The following is a 23,753-nucleotide window of genomic DNA, read 5'->3' as shown; positions in this document are numbered from 1 at the left end:
TTCCTTCTCCCCCCTGCCAGTGACCAGGGCAGCAACGTGGATCTCCTCAGGCTTGCACAGTTGTCCTCAGTCCTGGGCATTTGTGGTTTTGCTCTGCTTTGCAGCCTGTAATTCCTAATTTCAGGAATTCTGTGTATCAGGAATGTGTATCAGGGTCACAGATGAGATTCCAGTGAGACTGAAAGCAAAGAGGCAGGGAGAATCTGCTCCCAAGGGTGATGTGAAGGCTGAAGGGAGCTGAGGCAGCAGAGGCATGGTCAGCCTGTGGCTCAGCCATCACTGCTGCTTGTGCAACTGCTCTGTTTATCTGGCTTCTCACTCACCTGCCTTTGTAGATGGACAAGGACATGAGAAGTGACACAGAAGAAAGTGACAAGGATGAAGAAAGAGATAAAATTAGAGAAAAGGAGAAAAATGGGATCACGTGTTTCAGCAACGTCACAAGCAATGGTTATATCCAGAGGAATGGTTCTGAGCCCCTGGACAACAGAGCCCACCGTGCCAATGGCCATGCCAAGGAAAGATAGCTGCTGTCCTGTGATGCTGGCCTGGCCTCCAGCAACCCCAGGCCACCATCAGTAGAAACAGTTTTGCTCACTGTGTAGATAAACTGGAGTGCAATTGCAGTATTGTAGCTGAATTCCTGCTTCCCATAAACCAAGGTGTTTATAGCCAGTGGATATTTGAAGGAAGTTTTTTGTCTTCCTTCAGTAAAAGCTTACTATAGATTGTAGCCTCAAAACAGATAGCAAGGGATCAAAGTGGTTTGACTTGTATTAAGACTGTACCATAATTGTTGTCAAATGTGTTAATCTTGAAAAATACTTTAAAAATAAGAAGGTGGATAAACTCTGGCAGTGTAAAGTTTTACCCACCTAATGTTTGATAGGAATCTGTTTGGCCTGGATCAGCCTCTGGAGGCCCTGACCTATTGCCAGTAATTATTATGGCTGATGAGTGACAAATCTTATCACTGGGATACCTCATCTGAGAAAACAGGTGCCCTGTATGCACTCACAAAATTAAAACTGAGTACAGTGAAATGAAAGCTTTTGAAAGGCATAAGATAAAACATGGTCTTCTCAAGGGAGGTACTCTTTGTGCCAGTGACCAGTTCTGTAATGTGTGGATCTCAGTCCCTACTTACTGCCCCTAAGCTCCAAAGCCCAGGCTGGAGGAGTACCCACACAAATCACATTGGAAGAGCTGGGAAGTCCAGACAGCTGTTTCTCAACACTTAGAATTGGACTCAATGATCCTTGTGGGTCCCTTCCAACACATAAAATTCTGTAATTCTGTGACAGTTGAAAGTTGGAAGCACATGTTGTGTTTGCTGTGATCTGAGCGTATGGTCCCGCCTCTCTGCAGGTGCTGTGCTCAGGAGGGATATTGAAATGCTACATCATTTTGTACTACTGAATGTAAATGTTCTTTATAAATTACTTTTAAAGGTTTGATCGTCTGGTCTCTTTTCTACTTCTTTAACCACCAGGAGGTAAACCTGGCTGGCTGCAGGTAGATGTGTGATTGGGGAGACCCACGTGGGTGCCATTGCCAAGGGGAAGGTGCTGCCTGCCCAGGACACACAGGCACACTGAGTCATGCCAGTAAAGACCTGCAGCTGCCACCTTTGTCTCCTGTTAGTAAGACTGTGTTTGGCCCTGTGACAAGGGACAATTTGGAACACCCCTACACTAGACATAGGGGCAGGCCAGGTTACTTGGTACTGCCAGGACAATGGCAAGTCCAAGATGGCAACACTGGGGAGGTGCTTTGGCCTTGCAAGGGTGTGAGGAGAGAAATTAATATCTATTCTTCTTTTTTCTGAGGTTTTAGGAGGCTAGGAAAGCTCCCTGTTGTAAAATCACATCACCTCTCCTCCTAGGAGCAGAATGCTTCCCAGAGTCTGCATAATGCCCAGTGGAGCCAGTGTATGTTAATGCCTGCTGGATTTGACCCTCAGGGCTTTGTTGTGTCCCTGAAGATTGAGATAAGCTTGTTAGGAGGCAAATCTGGTTCTTATGAAAGATACATCAAAGATACAGGAGAGCTGTTGGATTTGAGCAAGAATTACTGAGTGCTGCCTTTAGCTGAGCATAACAGTCATGATTCATTGAGGCAGGTCAGCTGGTGAATTTGTTTTCTTGCCATCAACTTGCTAAGGCTTGAAGAAGCATTCAGCTCCCTCCCTGCTTCTCCACCTTCTCTCTTTATGTTTGCTCCAGGGCTGGGAAGCTTCTGAGTAGTGTGACAGTGTTTAAGACTATAGTGTATCCATGCCCTTCTCTCTTCACACAGGGGGCATCACAGCTCCCCCCACAGAACAGCTGTTGTAGAAAACTTGCAGCTAGCCTGTCACTTGTCTGCTGAGAAACCCAGCAGAGCATATCATGGAACCACCAAATCCATTAGATTGGGGAAGGCCTCTGAGATCATCAAGTACAGCCTGTGACCAGTCACCACATTGTCAACCAAAGCAGAGTCCAATCACTTCTTAATTACTTCCGGGGACGGAGACTCCAGCACCTCCCTGGGCAACCCATTCCAATGTTTAACAACCCCTTCCATGAAAAAATTCTTCTTGATGTCCAACCCATACCTCTCCTGGCATGGCTTGGGTCCATTTCCTCTGCTCCTGTCACCCTAACTCCTGCCTGGCTGCATCCTCCTGTTAGGGAGCTGTAGAGAGAAGATCACCCCAAGCCTCCTTTTCTCCAGGCTGAGCCCCCCCAGCTCCCTCAGCTTCTCCTCACAGGACTCACTCTCTAATGGAGAGTTCTGTTTCCAGATGGAGCACTGGGCACCAAGCAGGGCCTGACTCTCTTTTCCCCATACTTTTATCCCCCATATGCACTGATGAGATGTGCATCACAAACTGTGTGCCCACATAATGTTAGTGAGCAGCTGTGGGAGACGAGGCATGCAGCTCCAGGTGAGCCATGAGAAAAACAGCACATATAGATGCTTCCAGGCTGCTGGGAGGTGGGTGAGTCAAGGCTGGCACAGTGGGGCCCCCAGGTTGCCCTAGCCCAAAATTATGGCTGACCTGAATCTGCTGACTCCAGGAATTGTGGACATCTGCTGCCATTTTGGATCTTGTTTTAAGAATAATTTGGCACGGTTGTTTCCTTCTTCCTGCACACAGTAAATTTCAAAGATCTCCATTTTCACATGATTTCATTTGGAAATGTATGCCCAAGGGAACCTTTTCTTGGATGGCTGCACTTGGAACAGCATTGCTTTTCTCATTCTCAAAGGTACAGCAGACACAGTGCCTGCAAATAAAGACAAGGCCTTGTTCAAAAAGCTGAAGTCATGTCTAAACAAGGGAAGGGACCTTTAACTTTGTCAGATGAATGTAAGCATGTGATAAAGCAGGCCAAGAAATATCCTGAGAAACAACTTGAAAGGCAGTATGAAACATTGGCAAGATGACTGGATTCAGAAATGATGGTGGCAGCAACACAGGGATAGGTCAGGCCAAGAAATGCAGTGAGCTGCCCTGTGTGGCTCCCCAGCTGAGAGAGAGGGCTCAATACCTGACATCTCACTGAGAACATACTGCAAGAGGATCCACTTCAAGCCAACAGGGGAGAAAATGTCACCTAGCACACAGATTACCTGAGTAACAGCAAACCTTCAAACCCACTGGCAGGAGGAAAATTTGTTCTTAGAGGAGTTCAACTACCAACTGTGGAATGCTGTTCTTTGTTTCAAATCATCTTGTTATCAGAAAAATTTAAGAAGGTTCCAGTGGGAATGTAAGAAACTTCAGCCTTCTGTAGTCTACATTAAGACTGGTCAGAGCAGGAGAAAGTATTATATATGATAGAATTTTTGGAAACAGATATGAACATAATAGGAAAGAGTCCCCAAGGGGCAGGGTGTCTGTGGGGAAGTTGTCTCACTCTGCTGGAGTTACCCCAAAAAATTCGTGAGCACATCTAGTGGAGAGAACCTGCACCCTGCTCAGCTTTGCAAAGGCATTCAGAAAGGTCCCTCACCAGCCTGGTGAGGAAACCCACCTGAGCTGACTGTGAGAGACCAACACTGGTTGTTTGCAACTGTATATTGGTGCAGGTGCCCCCAAAAAGGGGGAGGGAAAGGCAAAGAGCAAAATCAGCTGATAATGAAGGTTCTTCATGATGGTGTTGCATGTTGTCTGCTGCAGTTCACATCACAGAGACTGACAGAACACAGGTGAGGAGAGGAAGGTGGTGCAGGAGAAAGGGTGTCCTGGAGTGCTGGTCTGTGTGTGAGCACTCCAGAACTGCTCTGGGCAGCAGTGCCTCATCTTTGTGCTCAGTACATGAGGATTCAAAACACAAACAGGATATGGGATGTCACTGGACAGGATGAAGGAACCAAAACTGGGACTGCTGGGGCCTTGAAGATGCCAGAAGATTTTAATGGATGTAGACAATGGGTGGTCTCCCCTGGGACATCCATCCACACCCTCTGCTGGGTGTCAGAGCTGATTAAGAGATGAGGGCTTTGCAGAACGAGAAGGAAAGAAAGAGGGGGCAAGAGAGATGACTCTGCTGATAGTGTCACCAGGGAGGTGTCATCTGTGAAACAGAGTGAAATTGAAATCAGCCACCTCCTTGACACTCTCGTGTACTAGGACATCTTACCCCACCTCCAAGCTCACAGACACATCAGAACAAGTGATGATATTTCAACTGGTCTGACATTCTCATCGGATTGAGCAAGAGGTTGGGACAGAGAGTGATGAGCTGTTGAGTTGGGAATCCTGATTTAGCAGTGAGCTTTATGCCTTACTAATACCTGCTTGCTGCAGGCAGCTCTGGTTTCTGTGCCCACTGTCTTGACCAGAATGGGAGTGTCAGAGGGGTTCTGGCACCATGAATACTGCCTGTCACCTGGAGCTATCTGGGAGGACTTGAAGGAGTCTGCAGACATACAGTACCCACAGCCTCAGCACCTCCTGCTCTGCATCCCTGGTGCCCCATTATTGATCTTTGTCTGATGCATCTTTGAAAGGTGAGTGCAGCACCTCTGGTTTTTCCTGTGCTGATTGTCACCAGTGTTTTGCAGGGCTGCTCCAGAATAATCCTTGCCTGTCTCCTGACCACTACAAAGTGTACATGGGATTGTCCCCAAGAATAATGAATCTCTCTGCTTTTCATACCATATGGTATTTGTATGGTATGGCAGCTCTTTCCCCTGCCCTCCCTTTCTCCTGTACCTGTAGTTGTGAAAAGACAAGTCAATATCTCAATCACACCTTAGCTATGGGTGGGTCCCTCTGGAGACAGTCCAAGGCAGATAAGGCAGCTTGCAGCACAGATAAGGGATTTAGTGGGTATGTCAGTGCTGGAAGCCCCTAGCTGAGCCAGGGTTCAGCCTGATCCTAGAGGATGCTCCTGAAGGTGCTGTGTGAGCTCCCTACCCCAGAGCTCCTGCAGCTGCCGTGACCGCTTTGCTCACATCACTCTTTGCCCAGCTCTGCCTCGCTTTCTCCTCCTGGCACCAGAGGACCCCAGTTCTGTCAGGGATGATGATCCACTCCAGGGTCCCAGCTGCAGGCTTGTCACCCCAGGGAGCCTGGGGACTGGTTAGCATCTCCCCAGAACTTGGGTGTGGAAATGAGACAGATCCACATTGCTCATCCCATGAGATGGATTCAGAGAGGGCTTTGAGCCCCTTTTTCAGGAACAAGGACTGACATGTGGGGAGGTGCAGATCAGCCCTCACGCTCAGAAAATTGGAAGCTGGTCAGTTAAAGCAGGGCTGTGTGCCCCTGTGGGCAGAACTGCCAGAGTGCTTCCCACCAGGCACAGCAGGACTCCAGGGGGAAAAGGGGAGGACATGAAGTATCAAAGCTGTGGTCAGCAAACCTGCCCTAAGCTGAGACAGGGTCTCTCACTGACCCATCTGCCCCAAGTGCTGGCTCCTGCCTGCAGTGCACAGCCATGTAAGAAGATGAGGCAGATGAGAGCTGTAGGAAGAGCCAGAGTTAATTCCAGGGTCATCAGGTCTTGCCTCAAAGAAGGGAAGGCATGTTGCACCCGCCTGGCTTCCTAGAAACAACATGATTTAGGACACAATGCCTCTCACTAGAGCTTTGCTGGGGTTTCCTGCAGGAACCAGCATATTCCTATGTGTTCTGTCCTTGGCTCCTGCTGCAGACAGTGGTCAGGTACCCTAGACACAGAGCCCATGGGACACTCAGACACTTGCAAACTGTTTTTGTGGCATCCTCTGGACTGCTCAGGAGCTCAGTAAGGAGGGCCAGCATATACTCCAACACAGAGGCATGCTCTGTGTCCTGTTGCCTCAGCAAACTTAACTATTGCTTATTTAGCCATCGTTACGGTTGTCTCCACTCCACCTTTGCTTTGGTGCCATTGTGCTTGTGAAGAAACAGCTTTGACCTGGCAGAGGTACCAAGCTCTGAGTGGTGCTGGAGCAGCACTGGGAGCCTTGGGCTGTGCTCTGAGCCAGGTGTGGGAGCACTCTGCTGGTGCTGGGGCTCTAAATCCAGCACAGAGCATGGCACTGGCAGCATCCTGCTGTTGGCTGACCCTGGCTGCAATGTGGGCACACAGGTCCTGTGGTGCCAGAGCTCCTTCCTCTCACAGAGCCCTGACTCTGCCCTCGGGCAGGGCACTGGGGTGAGCGACAAGTGAAGGCCCAAACTTCAGACCAACGCCACACTGGAAGGCTCCTACATTCTGCTGGGCAGAACCCCAAAGAAGGTGAGTGTCTCCTGTGTCCCATTGTCCCAAAAGCCCAGGCAAGCAACACCTTCTCTCTGTCCCCAGGCCAGGCCCGCCAGCCTCACAAGCCAGGCAGTTGCTGTTTGCCCCCCTTCAGGGAACAGATGTACCAGCAGATATTGCAGCAGCTTCCAACACGTTCAGCAGCTGCAATCCCAGCACCCCTGACCTGCCGTGTGTCAAACACTGCAGCTGCTGTCACAGCTGCTGGCTCTGGCAGGAAGGCAGCCACCACCCCTTTGGGTAGAGTCTATTAAGGCTGCTTATTTTTGGCAGAACTCCGAGTCCTTCAGAATCACAGAATCATTTAGGTTGGAAAAGCTCTCCAACTTGATCATGAAGTCCAGCCATTCTCCCAGCACTGCCAAGGCCACCAGCATGTTCCATGTACCACATCTACCCGTATTTTAAATGTCTTCAAGAATGGGGACTCCACCACAGTCCTGGGCAGCCTGTGCCAGGGCTTGAAGTTTGTTGACCAGCACCCCCAGGTCCTTCTCCACCAGGCAGCTTTCCAGCCACTCTACCCCAAACCTGGATTGTCCCATGGGGTTCTTGTGACCCAAGGGCAGGGCCCGGCCCTTTGCCTTGTTGGCCTTGGCTCATTGATCCAGCCTGTCAAATTGCCTCTGCAGAGCATTCCTGCCCTCCAGCAAATCAACATCCCACCCAGCTTGGTGTCATCTGTGAAATGACTGAGGGTGTCCTTGATCCCCTTGTCCAGATCATCGATGAAAATAATAAATGTGACTGGCCCCAAAACTCAGCCCTGGGGGAAACCATTGGTCACCAGTCTCCAGCTGGATTTAGCTTCATCCACCACCAGTCTCTGGGCCTGGATCATGACTCACACTGATGCATTGATTTTAAAAAATAATTTACTGTAATAATGATGAAACTTTGTCAGATTAATTATAAAATGCTTATGAGCTCATCTTTACATTAATTTTAATCACAGTTTATAAACTCTTGTCATTGTTATGTTTGCCCAATTATCCCATCATAAAAAAAATCCAAACAATGTTTTAGGTAGCAGCAATTTTAATTGAATAGTTTAGAAAATATATATTGACAATATAATTTGATTAAGGGATAATTTGGTTCCAATAATAGCGCATAAGCAGAAGATAACAGCAGTGTACGGAGTGCAGGACCCTTGCCACCTCACGTACGAGCCTGCAAAGTGAAGATTCTCACCTTATATGTCATGTGTCAATACCATCTCCTCCCATTTTCGATTCATCACATTTCTACCTCTGCCCTCATCACCATCTTTACCGCGCATGCTCCACCACTTGTTTTGGTGGTCACACAAGTCTTTGGGGGTCGTTTATGATGAAGGCCTCTCCTCTTCCTCTATGTCCTTTAATTCGCCTTTGGGTACACATACACACCAAACCAGTACAATGTAAGCCAAGACTAACATATTACTACATTTAAGAATCAAAGCAATAAATCTCTTATAGCTGGCATTTTCCTGGGACCTAACCAGATTTTCCCTTCTTTCTGTTAATTTTTAGTAACTGCTATCTCTTGTTATTTTCTCCTATGCTTGAACATCTGCAGGAAGGGGAGGGGGTGGAACCCATCCTCTCCCTTTCTTTCTTGGCATTACAACTTTTAACTGTTTTATTATTTCCAGATATTAATTACTGTATCAATATTGATTACTGTTTCAATTTTGTCAGCACAAATCATATCTATTTATCACATCATGTTATTTGGAATTCATGAAGAAAATGAGAATGATAGAATTGATGCCTTTTAGCCTGTGACTGCCACTTCAACAGCTGAATGGTTTACTGACATTATGGAGTGAACCATGTGTCTATTTCTTTATCTTTCCAAGTTGAAACTTATTTTATCTTCAGCTTTTATCAATAGCTGATAATTATAAGCCAAAATTGTATCAGAGATGAAAAACAATGTATTTAGACTTTTATAGCCAGACATTACATCCCATTGTGTACAGGTGACAAAATTTAACCAGGGAGAGGCTGTGCTTACTTCTGAACCTGCATTTAGATATGTCTGAATTGGAGTTTTAAAATGGCCAAAACAATCTGGGAGTTCACAAATGCAAACAGACTTGATACAATTTTTTCAAAGAAAGGTGTACTTTGGGCAAAGGTAGACAGGCAGAAGCAGGCCCTGGGAGCAGAGCTCCTCCTCCCTCACAGGGAATGACAGCCTGCAAAGGGCTCAGTCCTTCCTCCCTGCTCTGTTTTCCAGGAGGAGCAGATTGCACTGGCCAAGCAAAGTGACCTGCCTGTCAAAAAGTGGAGACCTGGTTCAGGCACTGGCGGGCCCAGGACCACCCCAGGTTGATGAAGAAGTTCTGTGAGGCCGGGTAGTTGGGTTAGATTTTGGTGATGGAAGCCTTCACATCATCAATACCCTCTGTCCTGTCCTTACCCCAAACCCACTGCCAGGGAGCTGCTGTGGCTGCGAGCAGAGCCTCTGTCCCATGAGGGCAGGTCCCCTCACTGCACACAGAGCCATCTGCAGCACTGCCAGCTTCCCATGTTTACCTTTGAAAAGTTAAATTTGCCTCAGCAGAGTCTACTGGCCTTGATGAAGAACAGGTTTAAATCTCAAAATCCCTCAGAGGGATTTTGAGCACAAAAGCCCCTTGTAAAATGTGTTAAACTTATTTTCAAAAGTGATTTTGATACAAAATTAAAATTTTAAGATCTTGTCAGCACGGATGGTTGGGCAGAAAATGAATCCATGAAGTGCAGTTAGGAGGCAGTGCATGCCATGAAAGAGGGAGGTTAAAACTGAACAACCCAAGAAAGCACCAAAGTCTTGACAGCCTTCCTTTTCCTGAAGTTGTTTGCTCTGTTACATTAAATCTTCCTGCATATCTTAGTAATACATGGAGTCGTGGTGGAGAGAGGAGTCACCAAGTGTCTTGATCAAGAGAATCAAGTTATCTCTGGTTCTCACCTTGAGGTTTAATGCTATATGTACATAAAGACCCCCATCAGGTAAGAGATCTACTCCTCTTCCCCCTCTGAAAAAGAAATTATTCTGTGTTTGAATCATGTTATTATGTTTAAAAAATATATTCTCCACCTGAAAGCTTGTGCAGTGCTTCCTACTGCAGCATTTCTGAAGAAACTTATAAATCCCCCAGTATTCCTGTACCATCACTGAGAAAAACTGGTTGCCTTCCACTGTCTGGGGTGTATAAGCATCTGATAGGTGATCTACAAAACATCCACACGACAAAAGGAGACAGGGAGAGGCATCTTGGTAGTCCTACTGCATCCTCTTTGGCACTGATGGGATGCCCAAGGAATCTGGGCAAAGCCTGGATCTCAGCAGAGCCTGGCTGGGCAGGGGATACCCTCAAGCCTTACAGCACATGCTCCCATGTGCCAGCAGAGCTGAGATTCTGCAAATCTCTGTCCACACAAGCACAGGTTCCCCTGTGGGCATCCTGGGCACAGCCTGGGGAGCTATTTCAACTCTGGAGGAGGTCTTAATTCCTTGTTTTCTGTGTTAGTTGGAGATTTACATTTTATTTCACCTCATTCTTCTCTGGACTGGCTCTTCTGTATGATGTAAGCATGTGAGCAGGGTCATGCTGTGAAGTGACGTCTTTCAAGGGCTCTTTGTTCATTGCAAATGAGGCTGATGGTCCCCGGCCACTTTAAAGAGCCCATCCAAAGACGATGTGTGGTCATGACTGTGGGTGCAAAGCCAAAGAAGGACAAATTCAGGGGTATGGAACAGAATCATCCCTAATGCTGATTTAGAAGTTCCCTTTTCCCTGGGTGGAGCTGGCTAGGTGTCAGAGATGTCACTCTGCTGTTCTTGCCTTAGATCCTGGTGTAAGTGCTCCCCACAGATACCTGCACCTCAGACAAGAGCAGAGCCTGTCCTGGCTGTGGCTGCTGCCCACTGCTCCAAAGACTCTCCCTATCACATCTTGTACATTCACTAATGATAAATGCATTTTGCCAACCAGTTTCTCCAAAGCTCAGAGCCAGACTGAATCTAGCATGGGCACACTGAGTCCTTGCAATACCTCTTCCCATGGTCTTCACGTGTCATTAAAAGGCATTGGGTTCTTACTGCTGCCTTCTCTATGCACAGAAGCCTTGGTTTTGGAACCACACCAAGTGCTGGTTGAAATTTCCACAACAGGTGAGCAGCAAATACATGGAATCACAAGATAATTCATATTGGAAGAGAGATAAGAAATATTCTTGTCCAACCTCCTGCCTGCAGAACTTAGCTGTGAGATCAGATCAGGTTACCTAAGGCTTTTCCCAGTTTAGTTTTTCCAGTTTACTTTTCAAAACCTTCAAGTATGGAGACAGCACCACCTTATGACAAAAAGCTTTATACTCATACCTCATTATATCCACCTGTCTTATTTCAACACCCCTCTGGTCTCTCATCCTCACATTATGTTTGCATTATGCAAGCAGTTTGACACCTTCTTGATGAGCTCCTCACGTGTGCTCCCACATGACAGCCCATGGAGAGCTCTGCTCAGAGCAGGCACCTCTTCTCACTTCCTCTGCCACACAAGTCCGCTTGGAAGTGGCTGTCTGTGCCACAAAAGGTGGTCAGGACATCTGACACCTCAACGCAGGGATAAGGATGAGGTTTCTGAGCCTCCCATTGCAGGGACAATGAGGCACTGGCTTTAATGACATGATCACACCTCTTATTTTAGCTGCCACGTTAGGCCCCGAGGGCAGTGAATGAATACAGGACTAGTCTTCTTAAATACAATACAAACTTTCTTTTCTTCAGAAAAGACAAGATGCCAGAAGTGACACTAAAGAGAGTGACAAGAGCAAGGAGAGGATCTGGCAAAGAACAAAGAATAGCACGGGGCTTGCTGCAAAACACCAGGATCCAGGCAGTGTTTGGAATGCAGGAAGGCTGAACAGGACTGGGAGAGAGGCTGGACAGGGCTTCACTGCAGTGTGCCTGAGGCCTAGGTGGTGAATTTCATCACATCTATAAGCAGTTAAGTCACTTCAGGAGTTGTTTCCTATAATTCTTCTATTAGGAATATTCTTTTACTACTACTCCATAGTCATTAATCCAGGAATGGAAGGGTATACCAGCCAAAGACCCACTGTATAAAGAGAAGAGGGGGGTTGAACAAGATGTTGAAGATATGGCTCCTATCTGTCATTATCTCAAAGCCTTCCCAAAAGGTTCCTGAGATAATAAACTAAAACTGGGGAAGATTTAACCAATTTGCAGTTTCAAAAGACAGTGGCATTCATTGCCAGCCACCCCATGAAAGGACTTGCATGTGAAAGGTACTGGTTTGAATGGCAAATAAGTTTTCACTTGGGAAGTATAAAATGGTCAGGCTCTGGGATAAACCATTTCTGCAGCTAAGGCCAGGTTAAATTATACAAGCTGTATTTTCTTATGAATTATTCAAAATAGCTCTAATGTCTAAAAGATTTTGCTTACTGCATGTCTACTCAGGGAAAAGTCTCATAAAATGGAAAGGAACTAAATTCTTCCAAAGGCACTTTTTTCCATCAGAAATTATACATTATCAATGAAAGCTTTCTCTATGGATGTAATAATTTTGTTGAGATGTCATTTTTAAAATTGGAAAATAGGAGCATTACAACACTATCATTTTACCTGGATAACTTGGGAGTTGGATGATGCTTCATCTTGTAATTTCTTGCATAAGTTCTAACTTTCAGAATTTATAGCATAACAATAAATTTTAAGTAAATGTAAAAAATTAATTACATCAAAAAAAGTCTGGTTTATGTACATTTTGCATGAAATCTTTTTACACTAGCAGACCATATGTCAGTAGGAAATTCTCTGAAGCTTGCTGGCAGCCTGACATCATGTAACTCAAACATTGAACCAGCTTTCACTTGAAGGACTCTGGAATTTGGGTCTGCAGGCTGCAATGCTGGAAGGCAGGCAGCCACCCTCTCTCTGTGGAGCATCAGCCTTGAGCAGGATGCCACCCTTTGGTGAGGTGAAAGACCCTTCATGGGGATCCCTGGGTAAGGGTTTGCTCATGAATTAATCCTTCAAGTACGATGCTTTCTTTTAAAACCCCACATGAAACATGAGAATTTCATAATTCAAAAGACTTATACAGCCTCCAGGGCACAACTGGCCTCTGGGCCCAGAGAACAGGCCCAGCCTTGGCTGCTGCAGCCCCATCATGGGACCCCCAGCTCTGGGAGGGAGCAGGTGAGGAGAGGAAGCCAAAGCAGACCTAGAGGGCTCCATGTCTGCAGGCCTGCTGCCCTGACAGAGCTGCCACAGTGGCAGGATTGCTTTTCACCAACACCTCTCAGTTTTTAAGGCCTCTCCCCTTCTCTGGAGACGATGATAACTCAGCTCAGGAGCTCTCTTGCTGCGTCACATCAGAGGACAGACTGACAGTACAGATGACAGCAGTGCTTGCAGTGCAGCCTCCCAGCTCCATCTGTTGCACCCATGGGGCAGCCACTCTCTCCCTCTCCACACTTGGGAGGCCCGAGCACCCTTGGAGATCAATCCCTACCACCCATAGGCCATAGTTCTGCCCAGGAAATTCTCTTCCTCATACACAGTCTTTAATTACAGCCATGTGCAGGACCCTGCTCCTTGCAACTTTATTTTAGTGCTTTGGGATGGGCATTTTTATTCTGAGTCTCTGCAGCTGTGAACCCAAAGACAACTAAGGAAACTAAAGCCAGATTCTTAAGACTCAATGTGCAAAAGTTTGTCATCACATACCTGAATCCATAAATCCAGAACAGTCTCCCACCTTCTGTGGTGCTTTTCAGCCTTGACTAAAGATAATTTTAGCCATAATTAACCTGTGAAACTTGCTTATTTCAGGCTAAAATGGCACTGGATATTAAGTATGGCTTGACAGCAATTACTGTTTGGGTTTTTGGCTCTGTCTACAGCACTATGGGCTTATAACCCTGCTGAAGATTCCCTTGACACCCATTTGATTATTTAAATCCTATGATATTTTCTAACAATGAGGCAGTGATTTTCCAGCTGTTCAAAGAACAGAGAGACACAGAGGTTAAAGGTCAGAACAGCCCTTTACTAAGCATCAACCCTAAGGAGTTTACATGCCATAACAATACCAATTACCATTTTCAATAATGACCTGCAGCCTTTGTGTAGAAAAAGTTTGCACTGGCTTTGGCTTCAGTTCATTTGTCAAGTAGAAAAGAAAAGGTAAAATTACAAAGGAATAAAATTGTTTAAATGTCACAGGCCAAAGTTGATGCAATCTAACTCCCTTCAGCTGTAAAGTACACATCTTCCACTCTTATGCCCATGTATCAAATCTTCGCACAGAGACACAGCCATGAATAGGAACAGGGCAAGGGAGTTTGTTTTCTATGACCTGGCACACATCAGTGTAGGGATCAAAGAGGACTGCAATGGGGAGGGTGCTGTTTCCCTTCCTCTGCCCAAGAAGATAAATTTGTCCATTCACAGTGCTGCATCCCATGAAGAACTTTTGGGTCAAGCATTCCTCATTCACCTGGGTCCATTCATCTGTCTCCACATCAAACCGAAAAGCTTCCCCTCCTACAGTGTACAGAGCCCCATTCAGGGATGTGATGCAGAGGTCATACCTGAGAGAGAAGAAACCCTTGATCAGAATCAACAGACAGATTTGGCCCCTGAAATATTCAGGGTAACCTTGGTCCTCAGATCAGAAGTCCTATTTAAAACAGAGAATCACAGAAGTGTTGCAGGGACAGAACTTACGGATTTCTACACTATAACCTCTTCCTGGAGCTGGATCAACACTAGAATCCTTCATCTTCTGCCAGGTGCCAGAATATTATTTCTTACCTTGGAAGAGGGGAGAACGAGATGACATCCCAGCTGTCTGTCTCTGTGTTCAGCCTTTGCACTCCATCATACACGTGTCCATTCTCATCCAGGCCACAGACCACATAGATCCTGGTTCCCACACTGGTGGCATCACCTCTCTCCACAGGCTGAGCCATAGGACTCATGCTTTCCCACTCTGACTCCATCAGAGCCATGCGCTCCACTGCTGGGATGATCCCTTCATCCGTGCTCCCTCCGAGCACGTACAAGTGGAGCCCTACTCCTACTGCACAGTGGCTGTTGCGGGACTTCTTCATGGCTGGCCCTTCCAGCCAGCAATTGTCCAAGCAGTTGTAGATGAGCACCCAATCCACACTGTACCACACAAATTCATCCCGGAAATATCCTCCTGTCACAAAAAGGAAGCTCCCTAGAAGCACAGCAAAGAAAATACTAGTCATGTAAAGGCTAAAAATTGCTCCTGATACCTGGGGTTCTCATTTCACTCTGGGCTGTATTGATAAGGTGCAAGATGAGAGAAAATCACTGCTCTATCAGTTTGCAGTATTTAATTCATTGGGCCTATGAAATGTAGCCAGCCTGTCTTTCCAAGCCTGCTCCCATTTTTGAACAGAATCATGGAAACACTGGTTGGAAAGAACCTCAGCGATCTTACTTCTAAACTCCTACCAGAAACAGAACTATTACCAACACTAATACAGGAAGCCATAGTATTGAGCTGGCTTGAAAGTCTCCAAGCATGAAGATTTCCCAACATCTGTAAATAAGTTTAATGCAATGGCAACTATAAATCAGAAGTCACCTGTCATATGTCTAAATCACTACAAAAGAGAAGGCCAAAAAATACACTTGGCTTTAAAGCCAAGTCCTTAGACTAATTCCAGATAAAGTCAAGCTAAGGAGCTTGGGAGACTGCATAGTTTCTGCTATAGGAGAATAGTGTTGTCTAGCACTCTCCCAGGACCAAGGAAGAAAAAAGCATTCTTTGAACAAATATGAACACCAATATGAATGAGGTTTTAGCAATGCTGAGCACAACAGTTTTACAGCAACAGTTGGACTCCCTGCATTTGGGACTCAGGCTCAACTTCTGTTTGCATCTGCTCAGTCTCCCTCGTCTGTAAGTTACCTACTGCTGCCACTGCATACTGGGTGAGGTTCTTGCGCTGCAGGGGAGAACAAGCCTGCCAGGTCCCTGTTTTAGGTTGAAAGAGAAATAATTCTTGCTGTTCCTTGTCATGCTTTCCTCCCAGGACATATAAGGTGTCATAGCTCCGGCCAGCATAAGGACAGAGTTTCGGATTTTGCCAGCTGGGTGGGGGACAGCTGTCTAACTTCTTTATTAGTCTGGAAAAGATATCTGTCTCTCCAGCACGCTTGCTGCGTTTCACCAAGATATCGAGGAAGGACAAACTCAGAAAAGTGACCCTGACTTCGCCCACCAAATCCAGAAATTCTTCCTCTCTTGTTGCTGGGTCCTCCATTATCCAAATCATAATACTGTCAAAAACCACATCCTCTCTTGAAATGAAGAGGTCATCACTCTTCAGGAGCTGCACCAGCATTTCCTTGGGTAATGCCTTAAATTCTTCCTGGCATATCACATCCCCCCAGTGAGTGAGAGCCACATTCATAGCAGACACATATAACTCTGTAAAGGCAAATTGCTGTGAGTAGGTCATCAAGCCCAGGCAGTTTGAAACATGCAGTTCTCTCTCCAGAAATTTCTCACACAACAGTTTCACCCTGTCAAACTGAAAAAAATCAGCTGTTTCCAGTAAGCTGGTCACATTTTCTTGACCTATGAGCACTTGGGCCGTGCGAGTGAACTCAAGTAGTGCCTGAAATGGCACTGCATCAATCCCTTTGATCACTATGTGCTGTTCAGAGCTCTCTCTTGCTCCTCCAAAAAACATGGCTTCAAAATATCGACTGTGTACTGAAAGCACCCTACGGCTGACCTGGAAGAGTCTCTCTCCAACCTCAAGAACTGTGTCTGCAATCATTTCTGTCTGAGGTCCCAGCTCCTGTGGCTCTTGTGCAGGCTCCATGCTTGTATACTGCCAGGCAGTTAATTTTAACTCTGTCTTACGCAGCCCTTTCCATCTCTGGAAACACTATCCCCCCAGCTAGGATAAGTATGAGATAAACCAATCTTGTCCTAAAAATAGCATGTTTTCTACTCTCCTGCTTTGTTCTTCTGTCTTTTCTGCTGCTTTCTGAACAGCATTAGCAGAACAGCTGTATAACCTAAAAATTACAGATTTGACTGGCATCTACTTTTACCAGGTAAGGCCACAGCAAATAAGGGGAGCTGTTAGCCAAGCAAAGAGCCTGGGCTAAAAAGAAAACAACTGGAGAAGCAACCAAAAGATTCCTAAGCAGTGAGTAAATATAAAGAAGTTGTAAAAAACATTGAACCCATTTGGAAAAAAACAACCATTATCTCATCTTTCATTAGTTCAAGTTTAACCAAATACCAATGTGATTACAGTTTTTATTAGATATCTAACTTTATACTTCAGTAAGAGAAGGAGTGAGCCCTCATTCAAACCCAGATGGCTTCACATGTTCAGTCATCCTCAATCTAAAAGCACTAAATAAACACAGATGTAGGACAAGCAACAGCTAATGCCACAGTGAATTTTTCCAAAGCTATTGCATGAAGAGACTTGGATAGGGACCTTGAAGGAGAGTCCCTTACCCAAAGAGCCCATACCAGCAAGACTCACTCCCAGCTCTTGGCAGAGCTCAGCAAACAGAAGCCTTGACAGTGTCTCACCATGCCATCATAAAAACTTTATTCCTTATTTCTAGTCTGGATCACCCTTCTTTTAGCTTAAACCATCATTACCCCTTGTCCTATCACAACAGGCCCTGCTAAAATGTCTGTCCCCTATTATTTTCAAATTCTTCTTTTCAGGTACTTGACTCCAAAGTATAACCTCAGAGTCTGTGCTACAGAACAGGAGAGCCATGCAGCTCCCAAGAAAGACCAAGGAACCAATCACCTGAGCAGGAAATGTTGGGAATATGCCCCTCTCCAGAGTTTACACACTTGATCTGCTTCAGGCAGATCTCCCAACACTGAGAGCCCAGAATCCAGCCCAGAGAGTCCCAGCAGGTCTGTTTCTGATGCTATACTTAGAGTGCAAAAATAGTGCAGCACATTATTGGCATCAACACCAGCAATCTTTCTCCCACCTAAAAGGACAGTTCAAGACTCTGCTCAGGCTGATGGCAAGCAAATTCTACTCCTCACACTCTAAATAAGGATTATCTTTTGAACTATGCAGTTTCACAAGCAAGTTTTGTAGCATTAGAAAACTAGGTTGTGAGGAGCACAACTTTATAGACAGCTCTGTGAGTCCCCAGATTAAAATCCAGACGCACCCAAGTTCACACAGGCAACATCACACACAACACCTGGTCCCTAGTTTCAGAGCCTCCTGGAAGTCAGATTCACTAAAATGAAATCTACTCTAAGTTCCCACCCATTTTGGAGCTGATCCAGGAAAGGTTATGCACGGGAGAAAAGTGCTGTGGCCAAAATAACCAATACAACCTGTACTTGCCATGTGTTCTTGACACCCTTCAGGAACAAAACTGCTGCTGCCAGCAAAACAATTCACTCTGCCACAGCCTCCTCATAAAGGGTCCTCTATAAAGGCAAGAGCAGGTGGCAGAAGCAGGTTACAGGCTCCAGGCACATGCCTCAACCAGGTAGTCTTTAAAATGCTTCAGAAGAGGGACAAGATGCTCTCAGGCCTTTTCCATCAATTCCCTGTTTGAAGTACGGCTTCTGCTCTGGTCCCTCCTGATCCTGCAGTGTTTATGCACCTCCTGAACTAATTTTAGATTTATGTCAGCTGTAGTGCACTTTTACAGATTAAAAAACAGACATTTAGAAACAGATCAATTTGTCTTTATTCACTCAGAACTCCTCATATCTTGCATTTTCTGCAGTATAAAAGAAATAAAAATGTTTACTTACAAATCAATTTATAACAGGCAAAACCACAAGTGGATAGCTACAATATAAAAATATGCAGTACTTCCAGATACTGCCTACAATTGAACAAATGTTAGGATATTAAATATTCTCCCCCTAAAATTCTAAGTAACAAATAGCTACCTCCATAAGGTTTAGGTCACTCAACCAAGCATTATCCCACAAGTTAGACCAGTCCTCTGTAGAAATATGTGAGCCTGCTGATACACAGATCACAGCCCACCAGTTCTGGAACAAGTGCTGAAAAAGACCTTCTTGGCTACATCCCTTGTAAAGGTGATGACACTACACAAGGAAGTAATTTTCCTGCACAACAGACTGAACTCAACAGCAGAAGACAGCAACATAATGCTTCCCCAGTTGAGTACTGATATCTAAGAGGAAGAAAAATATGTTCTACTGTGTTTAGGCTTTTAATTTGGAATAAAGGCATTTTAATGTGTTTAAAAATTGAAAGAATATAACCAATATTCAGGGCATTCATAACTAATTTTATGGGGTTGTTTCAAAACTCACAAGATCAAGAAGGTCTCAGACAATTCACAACAATATTTTCTCTTCTGTCAGCTCTAAACAACATAGTTACACGCTTATTTGGGGGCAGGAGAAAAACAAGAACATGCTTCTTACATTCCCCATCATCTCATCATTTATGAAAGCCACAAAAATAAAAATTGACTTCTTTCACACTAACAAATACACATTCAAACTTCCCCCCCAAAACAGGAAGCTTCTCACACACTGATAGTTTTCTCCAATGACTTGCACCCCGAAGTTTTCAGAGACAATTCAAAGAAAGCATTAGCCATCCTGCTGCTGAATGAAAGGGTTTGGAATCGCTTCCATTCCATCCTGTGGACAAATCAGAACCACGGAAGTCCCTCTGCAAACCACAAGTCCCAGCTGACGTGTGTCTTCTGTTAATTTAAATTGATCATCCGGATCTAAGAAGCAGAGATCCATGGTTAGAACAGGAAAATAAGAAAAGGAAACCAAATTCCATCAACTTTAAAAGGCACAGACATGCATGTTCTTTCCTGGCATAGCTGCTTTGTTTTACTGAACACACGGACCATACAGGTGATGCAGCAGTGACATTTGATGTTTTCAAGACCTTACCTACAGTAAGCAATAACAAAACTTGCTTTGTATGCAACAAAAAGCAGAACACAGTTATTAAAGAATTCATAAGCCTCTAAGTAAGTGAGATTAAAAAAATCTCTTGATCCCATTTCAAATGTCATTATAGACAAACACTTGGGGATTAACATAGATCAGAAAAAGACCCTGACTTCTCAATGCACTAGGGAAGAGAGCACCAGTCCATTCTCAGACCAGGCCAAATAGGGCTGGATTAGGACAAACAAAACCAATATTCCATATGTATTCCATATAGAGATATCTCTATATTCAATAGAAATGAACAACACGTTTCAAGACTCTGCTTTAAAGATGAAATTCAAAGCTTCTGTGCTCCCTTTTAAACAGGTTGGAGAGTACTCTTCAAAAACACTGTCCTATCAAATGACAGCTTTTGTATCAGAGAGAAAGAGACACTGCTTTATTCAAGCTTTAGAGGAAAAGGGCAGCCAGTGAGGTAACTATACAGGAGCTCAAGCAAGGACGACCAGGGATGTTCTATCACAGGGAATGTGCTTAATCTAACTTTTGCTGCAGAATCACCTTTAAAGGTCATCTAGTACAGCCCCCCTGCAACAAGCAGGCGCATCTTTAACTAGACCCAGTTGCTCAGAGTCCCATCTTTGAATGCTCCCAAAGGATGGGGCACCTACCACCTCTCCGAGCAGCTTGTCCCAGTATTTTTACCATACTCATTAAAAAAAACCCCTGTCTTCCTTAGATCTATATCTTCTGTTATATCTACATTGGCCCTCCTTTAGTTTAAACCCATTACCTCTTGCTCTGCCACAATAGGGCCTGCTGAAGCATTCACCCCCTGGCATTTCCCTTTATGTCCCTTTAAAACTGAAAGGGCACAATACTAACTCCTCAAAGATCTCTCCTGTCCAGGTGAGCAGGCCCAGCTGTGCCAGGCTGGCTCAGAGCAGAGGGGCTCCAGCCCTGGCAGCATCTCCGTGGCTCCTCTGGCCCGGCTGCAGCAGCCCCACGTCCTCCTGCTGCTGTTGCCCAGGGCTGGGGCAGCTCTGCAGGTGGGGTCTGACCTGAGCCCAGGGGCAGAGGGGCAGAATCCCCCCCTGGGGATGAATCCCCTCCCTGGTAGGGATGCAGCCCAGGATACAGCTGGCTTTGTGAGCTGCAAGCACATATTGTCCAGCCTCTCATCCACCAGCAAGTCCAAGTCCCTCTCAGCAGGGCTGCTCTCAGTATTCATCCCCCAGCCTGGGTCTTGCTGAACCTCATGAGGTTCCTTTGGGCCCTCTTCAAAAACTTGTCCAGGTCCCTCTGGATGCCCCCATCCTTCAGGTGTGTGACCTGCAGACTGAGGGTGAACTTGATCCCACTGCCTACATCTCTGATGGACACTAGACAGTACTGGTCCCCAGAGATCTCTGAGGGACACCCCCTGTCCCTGATGTTCACGAGGACATGAAGCCATTGACTACTACCCTCTGCATATGATCATCCAACCAATTCCACATTCGCCAAACAGTCCACCCATCAAATCCATTTCTCTTCAACTTAGGGAGAAGGATGTTGTAGGGTGTGGCAGCTGCTCTCAGGCCACAGAGAGCAACAGACAACTTTCCCAGGCCTTCCTGGGAAGAGGCTGTGAGAAGCTCAGAGAAAAGAATGAGAAATAGTTCTTATCTTGGCCTGCTGCACCTGTTATTGTGAACATGTGGAATGTGTTATGGAGATTTGTTTACCAAAGGGTGATTTCTTAATTAGCCAATGGGGATAGTGTTTGGATTGGAGGACCAATTCAGTCCAGGTGTATCGCAATGCAATTGCTATAAAAGCAATGGGTTTCTTAATAATGATATATATAAATACATATATATAAAATAAAAATATTGATCAGCCTTCTGTGAACCATGGAGGCAATGCTAATTATTACCCAGCTGGGGGCCTGCTACTGTGACAGTGTCAAAGGCCACTGGGTTGTTCAGACAGGATTTTCCCTTGGTAAAGCCATGGTGGAGGTCTAAAATCACGTCCCTGTCCTCCATATGTCTTAGCAGAGCTCCAAGGAGGATCCTTTCCATGACCACCCCAGGCACAAGAAGTCAGGCTGACAGCACAGTAGTTCCCAGGCTCCTTTCTTCCCTTTTGAAAAATGGTTTCAATGTTTCCTTCTTTCCCATTATCTGACTGCCATCACTTTTTAAATGTTTTAGGGTAGCCTGGGAAGTGTAAGCCAATTCCCTCAGGAACATGCTATCAGGTCCCATAGACCCGTCACCTTATGTCTTTCTTTACAAGACAGTTATCCCAAGCATGTTGCAGTTTGGGTGATGTTAATCTGCAGTTTCTCCTTATTCACTTACAGAACTGTAAGATTTCTGTCAAGAAAATCACCCAGGGAAGGGAAGCTTTCCAAAGATTGCACGTTACTTACCTCGCATGTACTCAATGGTACCATCCAGCACAAGGTTCAGAAGAGGGTCAAATCCTTTCAAGACACCACTTGCTATTGAAGACCACACAGAAAACAATGATTAGGACCAAAACAAGGCATACAGCAACATAAGACTTCATGAAAGGTAGATTCAGTTCTCCAGGCCTGTTCCCTCCTTCAGGCAAGTCCAAACAAATGAGGCCAGAGATATTAAACAGTGTCTTCTTTATCAATGGCAAGTACACAAAAACTGGTCTGCATTGCACCAATTAAAACTTACAGACTTTTCAATCAATTCTTCCAAATGTTCTTCAAGACACTAACATTTTTGCTTTCAGACAACTTCAAGGGCACTTTAAGAATACTGTATAACAAATCAGTACAAGTCACACAAAGAAAAAAAAAGACAACTCCAACACAAAATAAATATCCTTAATGAAAGGTTATGGTTAAAAATGAAGCAAGACCATATTTTAAGTTCTTTCCTCAGAAACCCCATCTTCCAGGTGCCCTCCTGGCACATCATGCCTTTAGCATAAGCACTGCCTCACGGGAAGGCACTGCAGATAGACCAGCACTTTACCCTAATGGAGAACGTGATTCCACAAGACTAGGCACTTAATATATCACAGAATTACACAGAGGGACTTCCCAGTTTGACAAATACACTTCTCAGTGAAGAGTTCAAGTAACCTCCAAACCCTTATAAGCACAAGGCTGCAGTGGAGTTTGAAACTGCAGCACATGGTAAATAAACTCAGACAAACAAGTGCCTGCGGGTGGCACGAAGAGCACTGGGATGGACCTGCCCAGCTGGGAAGGGACGGGCATGCAAAGGCACCGTGGCATGTATTGAACCGCTCCGGGCAAGCTTACCATGTCAAGAGATGACAGGCACGACAGTTGCATTAATTGTTACATCCATAAATGTTTCTTTGTCCCTTTAAGTGCATCCTTGCAATGCCAAAAGAAAGAAAGGGAAAAAAAAAAAAAAAAAACCAATCCCAGCCAAAATAAGGCTGTTCAAAACAACTAATAAGAGAAGTGCACCCAGGAGATCAATGGAACACTTAAACGAGAGAACCTTCGCACCATTAAGTGCAACCACCAATAAGTCAAAGCACCCGCTATTCCTCCGCTTCCCTTGATGGGAAAGCAGCGTGAGCAGGAGGGCAGAGCCGACAGGCATCGGCTGAGGGAAAATGCCGAGAGGCCAAAGAGCTCCGTGCTGCAGCCACGCGCGGGGCTCACCTTCCCGCCCGCCCTGGAACTTCACCCGGATGGTCTTGTCGATGTACTTGGAGAGGTCCAAGATGCTCTCCTTCTTCTTCTTCTCCTTATCCTACGGCAGAGCACAGACGGCTCAGTTAAAGCGCGCCATCGGCGGAGACACAGACCCGGAACGCCGCTGCGGGATGCCGCGGTGGCGGGACGGGGGCGCAGGTGCACCACCGGCACCACCGGCACCACCGGCACCACCGGCACCACCGGCACCACCGGCACCGAGCCCACACTACCCCGTTCCTCACCGCCATCTTCCCCGCACCACCGCCACCGCCGCCGCCACTCGCCATTTCATTCGGCACCGCCAGAAGTGACGTCGTGCCCCGGCGGAGCCGGTTGG

The 23,753-nt window shown here is 45.8% G+C and overlaps 3 protein-coding genes and 1 pseudogene across 4 annotated transcripts in view; 2 read left to right on the top strand and 2 right to left on the bottom strand.

Moving 5' to 3' along the window:
• The window catches only part of LOC131568843 (ceramide synthase 4-like), a 45,135-nt gene extending 43,716 nt beyond the window's left edge, over window positions 1-1,419 (top strand). For both annotated transcript variants that reach the window (XM_058820968.1, XM_058820969.1), the window contains exon 11: window positions 336-1,419. In XM_058820968.1, the coding sequence (XP_058676951.1) occupies window positions 336-527 (192 nt within the window). In that variant the 3' untranslated portion in view covers window positions 528-1,419. The remainder of the gene's footprint in view (window positions 1-335) is intronic.
• Window positions 1,420-2,920: 1,501 nt separating this feature from the next.
• Window positions 2,921-13,676, top strand: LOC131569088 (ceramide synthase 4-like; annotated as a pseudogene).
• Window positions 13,677-14,019: 343 nt separating this feature from the next.
• On the bottom strand, window positions 14,020-16,627 carry LOC131569052 (kelch-like protein 24). Its single transcript, XM_058821258.1, has 3 exons — window positions 15,706-16,627; window positions 14,574-14,985; window positions 14,020-14,350 (listed from the first exon to the last, which is right to left on the bottom strand). The coding sequence occupies exons 1-3, from the start codon at window positions 16,625-16,627 to the stop codon at window positions 14,038-14,040; spliced, it is 1,647 nt and encodes a 548-aa protein (XP_058677241.1). The 3' UTR covers window positions 14,020-14,037.
• Window positions 16,628-18,479: 1,852 nt separating this feature from the next.
• On the bottom strand, window positions 18,480-23,703 carry LSM7 (LSM7 homolog, U6 small nuclear RNA and mRNA degradation associated). Its single transcript, XM_058821119.1, has 4 exons — window positions 23,659-23,703; window positions 23,381-23,471; window positions 22,130-22,201; window positions 18,480-19,532 (listed from the first exon to the last, which is right to left on the bottom strand). Exons 1-4 carry the CDS (start codon window positions 23,701-23,703, stop codon window positions 19,390-19,392), a joined length of 351 nt encoding a protein of 116 aa, XP_058677102.1. The 3' UTR covers window positions 18,480-19,389.
• Between the last annotated feature and the right edge of the window lie 50 nt (window positions 23,704-23,753).

This window comes from Ammospiza caudacuta, chromosome 28 (assembly GCF_027887145.1).
Source record: "Ammospiza caudacuta isolate bAmmCau1 chromosome 28, bAmmCau1.pri, whole genome shotgun sequence".
NCBI lineage: Eukaryota > Metazoa > Chordata > Aves > Passeriformes > Passerellidae > Ammospiza > Ammospiza caudacuta.
The sequence above is the reverse complement of the archived record's forward strand: the minus strand, read 5'-3'. Positions and strand labels throughout refer to the sequence as shown.

What these genes read in the sequence shown, in the direction of transcription:
- LOC131569052 (XM_058821258.1), bottom strand. Translation starts at nt 16,627, where the DNA reads ATGGAGCCTGCACAAGAGCCACAGGAGCTGGGACCTCAGACAGAAATG. An exon ending in GTATGCAGTGGCAGCAGTAG is followed by an intron (nt 14,986 to 15,705) that starts GTAACTTACAGA and finishes CTGTGCTTCTAG; the next exon opens with GGAGCTTCCTTTTTGTGACA. An exon ending in TCGTTCTCCCCTCTTCCAAG is followed by an intron (nt 14,351 to 14,573) that starts GTAAGAAATAAT and finishes CTTCTCTCTCAG; the next exon opens with GTATGACCTCTGCATCACAT.
- LSM7 (XM_058821119.1), bottom strand. Translation starts at nt 23,703, where the DNA reads ATGGCGAGTGGCGGCGGCGGTGGCGGTGGTGCGGGGAAGATGGCG. An exon ending in GTGGTGCGGGGAAGATGGCG is followed by an intron (nt 23,472 to 23,658) that starts GTGAGGAACGGG and finishes GCTCTGCCGTAG; the next exon opens with GATAAGGAGAAGAAGAAGAA. An exon ending in GTTCCAGGGCGGGCGGGAAG is followed by an intron (nt 22,202 to 23,380) that starts GTGAGCCCCGCG and finishes GGTCTTCAATAG; the next exon opens with CAAGTGGTGTCTTGAAAGGA.